The 5,816-nt window shown below is 33.6% G+C and overlaps 1 protein-coding gene across 1 annotated transcript; it reads right to left on the bottom strand.

The window, feature by feature from the left end:
- Window positions 1–3: 3 nt before the first annotated feature.
- On the bottom strand, window positions 4–4,368 carry LOC108515836 (ankyrin repeat domain-containing protein 36B-like; the record flags this gene model as incomplete). The annotated part of the gene is given in 4 exon segments (XM_017853005.1): window positions 4–546; window positions 1,682–1,865; window positions 4,206–4,313; window positions 4,315–4,368. Coding segments are annotated over 4 exon segments (889 nt in total), but the record flags the coding sequence as incomplete, so codon positions are not given.
- Window positions 4,369–5,816: the final 1,448 nt, after the last annotated feature.

The following is a 5,816-nucleotide window of genomic DNA, read 5'->3' as shown; positions in this document are numbered from 1 at the left end:
AGCCGTTTCTTTCACAGCCTCTCTTGTGTAATGGAGCTCAGTTTCGAGGACTCTGACCTTACTCTCAGCTTTAGAAAGTTGCTGAGAAAGAGTCAGAACACAAGAATTCGAACTTTCCAGTAAATTACACCATTTATCTACTGTGCCCTGGAAAGCAAGCTCTTGGTCTCTTTCTGATGAGTGACTTTGATCATGATCAGATAGAGCAGCATTCAGTCTAGAACAGTATGATTCCGTTTCTGTTTCCAGTCTTTGCCTGCTCTGTCTTTCCTTCTCCAGTTTGGAACGGAGCGTTGCGTTCTCATCTGTCAGAGCAGCAAGCTGTCCACTATAATCAGCAATCGTTTTTGCTAATGTTTCCCCATTCCATTTTAGAGCCTTTTGAAGGTCTTCATGCTTTCTTTTCATAATTTCAACGTCTTTTAAGTATTTCTTTTCCAGGTTTTGGTTTTTTAGTGTGTCTATTTCCAGTCTGAGCTTGGCAATTTCATCTTCCATCAAGTGGTTTTCATGCAGCAGGTCTTCTTTTTTATCAGTATCGGAAATCTAAGTAAAACAAAGAAAACTTGTGACTAGTACCCAATAGGATAACATATTGTGATTGCTTTTGAAATTAAATAATAACCTGTGCATTTATACAATGAGAGGGTTGCCATAACTGGATATCTAACTGGGAAAAAAGAAGTGGAGTCAAAACCTCAAACCTCAAAAAGCATTAATTCCCGAAAGTTCAAAAGTTTATTTGAAGACAGTGAACCCATGAAAGCAAAAAAAAAACCAAAAAAAACCCTAGAAAATTTTTTCAAATTTCAGAATTAAAAAAGGCTTTTACTGAATTACAACAAATTGCAAAGCATAAAGAATTAATAACTATGATCATGTTAAAAAATTGGGTTTACACTCTAACATCTAAGCTATACATCTCCCTATAGTGAGAGCCTTAGCTTGGCAGATATTTGGACAGATGAATGACATTTTCCAAATTCTTTAACTTCCCTTTTTCTAAAATATGGTATAGATATTCTACTTTTCTAATATTGTTATGGTCAGTTTTAAGAATGACATTTATGGATAAATGATAAGTCTAGGCATTGCACTAAGCACTTTTACATGCACAAATCAATGAACTCATTTAGTTATAATTCTATAGCAAAAGGTTAAAAATATAAGCAAGCCGCAGGACTTTTCCCAGCTTTTCTGACTCTACTTCTAGTGCTCTTCCACCAAAGCAGTTACTTCTGTGAGGTAGATATAGACATACAAAAATAATCTTTTATTTCAAAACACCAAAAGTCAAGAAAATTAAATTTATAAAGCTCTTCTTACAAAATCATGAGATTATTTGCTATTGTGATCACTTTTATTTCTTTTCCATAACATTTGAAACAGTAATTAACATGAAATAGGGGAAAATATGCTGAACTATGTCACTAGGAACAAAATACTTACAATATCATTAAGTATACATTGCAGAATAGCATTGTTTTCAAAAGGTCTTTGAACTAAAATAAAATATTTCAAGATTATAAATAATTATAGCTATAAATGCCATGATTCACTTTTAAGATGAAATACAATTTGGGGTTTGTTTAGGCTTAAATAATATACATTAAATGAAAGAGATATTATAAGTAACATTAAAAAAAGGAGAAATATGAAGTTTTACCAAACATTTATTTACCTGATTTGAATTCTTTCCTACACTCTTCAATTCCATCTCCAGTGATGTGACAGCCAGTTTAAGTTGTTCTGTCACATCAGCTTCTATCTTATATTGCTCTTCTGTTGTTCTTAACTTTTCCAAAACTTTTTGGTGCAACTCTTCAACATTTCTTCTTTTCTCTTTTTCTTGCTGTATGGCAAATCTGTAAATATACTTATCTTAGTATTTATTTTATCAGTGAGGAGTAAGCTTTAATTTTTTATCTTGTGCAAATTCCTACCTAAGGGGTACCATGGATTCTCATCAGATGGGTTTTATTTGACCCTGTATATTGTGACTTGCTTTTCAATCTGACTCTGGCATAACATTATGAGACAAGGAAGCAAATATTTAATCCAAAATATTTTTCCTTGCCATACCTTGAAATTGCCCTGCAAAGTCTCTTGTGGGAAAAATCCACATTCTGTAGAGAACCCCCTTGCCCCTTTGTTTTCCTTCCTTTCTATGAAGATCCAGGAGATAATCAGCTAAGAGCCAGGCACCCTTTTTAAAAGATCCCATAAGAAAATATTTTACAACCTGCTCTCTCTGAAGTCTACTGAGAGATTCCTCTGCACAAGAAAACTTGGTCCCCACAATCATTCACCTTAACCTGAACATTTCTTTCCATTAATCCCGGGTCTTCAAATAAACTCAACCAATTGTCAACCAGAAAATGTTTAAATTTGTCTATAGCCTGGAAGCCCCTGCTTTGAGTTGTCCTGCCTTTCTGAACCAAACCAATGTATTTCTTAAATGTATTTGATTGATGGTTCATGCCTCTCTAAAATGTATAAAACCTAGCTGTGCCCTGACCACCTTGGGCACATGTTCTCAGGACCTCCTGAGGGCTGTGTCAGTGGCCATGGTCATTCGTATTTGGCTCAGAATAAATCTCTTCAAATAGTTTACAGAGTTTGAGTCTCTTTGTTGATATTAGAAAATAAAACATTCATATGTTGGCTTATTATCCTAAAAAAGTTTCTACGTTCTTAAATACTATTTTTCTTTCTAGTTCTCATGTTTGTAATTTCTCACCTCAATCTCATCCAAAGTACATGTATAAGTTGAAATGTATTGACAAAAGAACATCCTGCATAAGTTTCTGTTACTAGTAACTCTAGCAAATATTAGGAAAAAAGATGCTGAAAATTATTCAGTAAAATTACAAGATAAAAATTACCTTTTCTTCACACAGTAATTACTCCTCAATTAGGATGAATCATTTAGAGTAATTAACATAAAGTAACTTTTTACAAACAAGTTGATACATTCACTAGAAATATATTTTCACCTTCATGAAACATTCATTGCAAGTATCCCTAAACATAATCTACATTGTAAGATAGCACTTTTGATGTCTTTATGAAATATATGTCAGCAGATTAGTATAATCCAAGACTAGGTTAAGAATGTAATATGTTACCCCCTACACTTTTTAAGATTGTTTTTTGGGCAACACTTTCAATCTATCCTGTTGATTAGTATGTATTTTATAAACAATTTTAAAATCTATTTTGGAACAACACAAGATCTAATATTTAATTAAACAATAAATAATAATAAGCATCTTCAGCATAAAACTTTGAATTAATTTTATCTACATAGCAGAGGGATGTTAAATAAGCTAATCAGTAAACACTTTCCATTTTACTTTTTATTCCCTGCATATTAAGAATAAAACTGGATAATTTTTTTTTTTTTGACAGGGAGTCTCACACTGTCACTGGGCTAGAGTGCAATGGTGCAATCTCAGCTCACTGCAACCTCTGCCTCTCAGGTTCACGGGATTCTCCTGCCTCAGCCTCCTGAGTAGCTGGGATTACAGGTGCACACCACCACGCCTGGCTAATTTTTTGTGTTCTTAGTAGAGACAGCATTTCATTATGTTGGCCAGACTGGTCTTAAACTCCTGACCTTGTGATCTGCCCACCTCGGCCTCCCAAAGTGCTGGGATTACAGGTGTGAGCCACCTTACCCGACTGATAATTTTTAAAATAATTATTCTGGATAAAGAAAAATATTTTATACCCTGTTGATTGAATTACAAATTAATATAAACTTTCTTAAGAACAATTTAGAAATATGGATCAAAGATCTAAAACAGATCTCAAAAAATTTCTGGACTTTAACCAGAAGAATTTATCCAAAGTAAATAATTTAAAATGTAGAAAACTATGTGTAAATAAAAATGTTCCTTGTAGCATTAATACAAAACTTTTAAAACCTAAAATTCAATTCATAAATTAAATAATGAGATTTCCAAAGGGTAAAATTCTATACAGCCATTAAAATTATGACTTAAAAGAATATGCATTTAATTATTAGAGAAGTATTTACAATTAAGAACTTGTGATATATCCAAAAATTTCACACTCCATAAGATTAAGAAACTTTTTTCCCTGTAAATCCTAGAAGGGAAGTTAGCAATTACAAAAATTTTCCTTATACGTCTTTAGTATAAAACAAATAGTTCAAACATTTCTTTAGAACAAGGTCATACCTCACACTACAGAGTTCTTGTTCGCATTCAAGGTTTTCATGCTCTAAGCACGATTTTATTTCTTCTTTTTCAGATAGTCTCTTCTGTAGTACACTAATCTTATTTTCATTTTTTGAATTTTACTGTAAGTCGCTCACAGTGATTATCTGTAAGTTTTATTGATCTTTTACAAAATAAAATGTATTTTAATTTTATAGGCGAACACAATCTGTAACCGGGAAAAAACAAAATAGATATAAAATACATGAGTAAGTTTTTGGATATAAAGGACTGTGCATTTTCAACATGCATTCATTCATACATTGAGCAAATATGTACATATTGAGTGCCTACAAAGTAGAAGATATTATACTAAGATCTGCAGATAAGACAACACCTCTGCTATTGTTTTAGCTTAAAGCATAATGAAGAACCAAGATAAAAAGGTGACAATTATAAACTCAGGTCCTGTAAAAAAAAAAAAAAAAACCATAGTTATATGACTGCAGAAGATAATTTGATGTATACTTCACCCAGGGAAGATTTCCCTGAGGAAGAGATACTACACTGAGAAATGAAGGATGAGGAAGAAGCAGTTAGGCAAAAAGGAAAGCAAAGCACTCTGGCCAGTTTACAGCATGTGCTGTGCTGAAGCTCTGCTGCAATCTACTACTAGCTCTGATGGAGTAACGGATAGGATTTTTCATCTTACCTGAAACAATCAAAAACAAAACAGACAAAATACATTAAGCAATGATTTTCAACACAGTGCGCTTCAGGCCATGAAAATGGTAGGTGATCACTGTAAGACAGAAAACATATAGAAAGCCACACAAATGTCCCAGCTCTTTTGACAGAGTTTTGACAGGGGTTCAAGGCCATGACGAAGGGAGAAAATCTGACATAGAGCTGGGGTTATGAAGCTGAGAGGCTAGTAAAACCAAAGCAGATACAGATCACAGGACAGAAAACTGGAGAGAAGAAAGCAGTACAGGAAACAAATCCTGGAGATGTGCAGAGATTCCCTCTTGGGTATTTAGTGGAGTAATGAAAAGTGCTTGTGTGCTAGGAAACTTCCTAAGAACAGTGGAAAATAAAATGTAAAAGAAACAGTTAAAGAAAATCAGCAGAAACTATGCCTGGGGTTCACACAATGACTGGAAGAGGGTCCATTCCCATGCGCCAGGCCAAAATACCTCATACTTCACATGACAATGAATATTCAGAAGGGTCTTGCCTCAGGAGTGAGGAATTACCCCAAACCTAAAGGCAAGAATGGAAAGATTATGAGTAAATCTCTGTACTCCAAATAAAACTCAAGACAGTAAGTGGAGGCAGGGAAGGTATTTTTTTTTTTAAAAAAAACAGACCATACTTGTGGAGATGCAAATTGCATTGTCAGAAGTAAAAACTATAGTGGATGGAAATAAACACAAATTAGAGATGACAAAGGAAAATATTCCTAAATTTGACACAATAAACTGTGAGAAACTTTCAAGCAGTTAATCGACAACTCCCTAAATAAAAAAAGAAGAGATAGAAAAAAAATTAAAGGAAAAAATGGCCGAAAATATTCTAACCTTAATACAAACCATAATCCCACAGATTCAGGAAGGAAGTGTCTGGGACAGA

The sequence above is a fragment of the Rhinopithecus bieti genome, unplaced genomic scaffold (assembly GCF_001698545.2).
Source record: "Rhinopithecus bieti isolate Rb0 unplaced genomic scaffold, ASM169854v2 scaffold_36465, whole genome shotgun sequence".
Taxonomy (NCBI): Eukaryota; Metazoa; Chordata; class Mammalia; order Primates; family Cercopithecidae; genus Rhinopithecus; species Rhinopithecus bieti.
The sequence above is the reverse complement of the archived record's forward strand: the minus strand, read 5'-3'. Positions and strand labels throughout refer to the sequence as shown.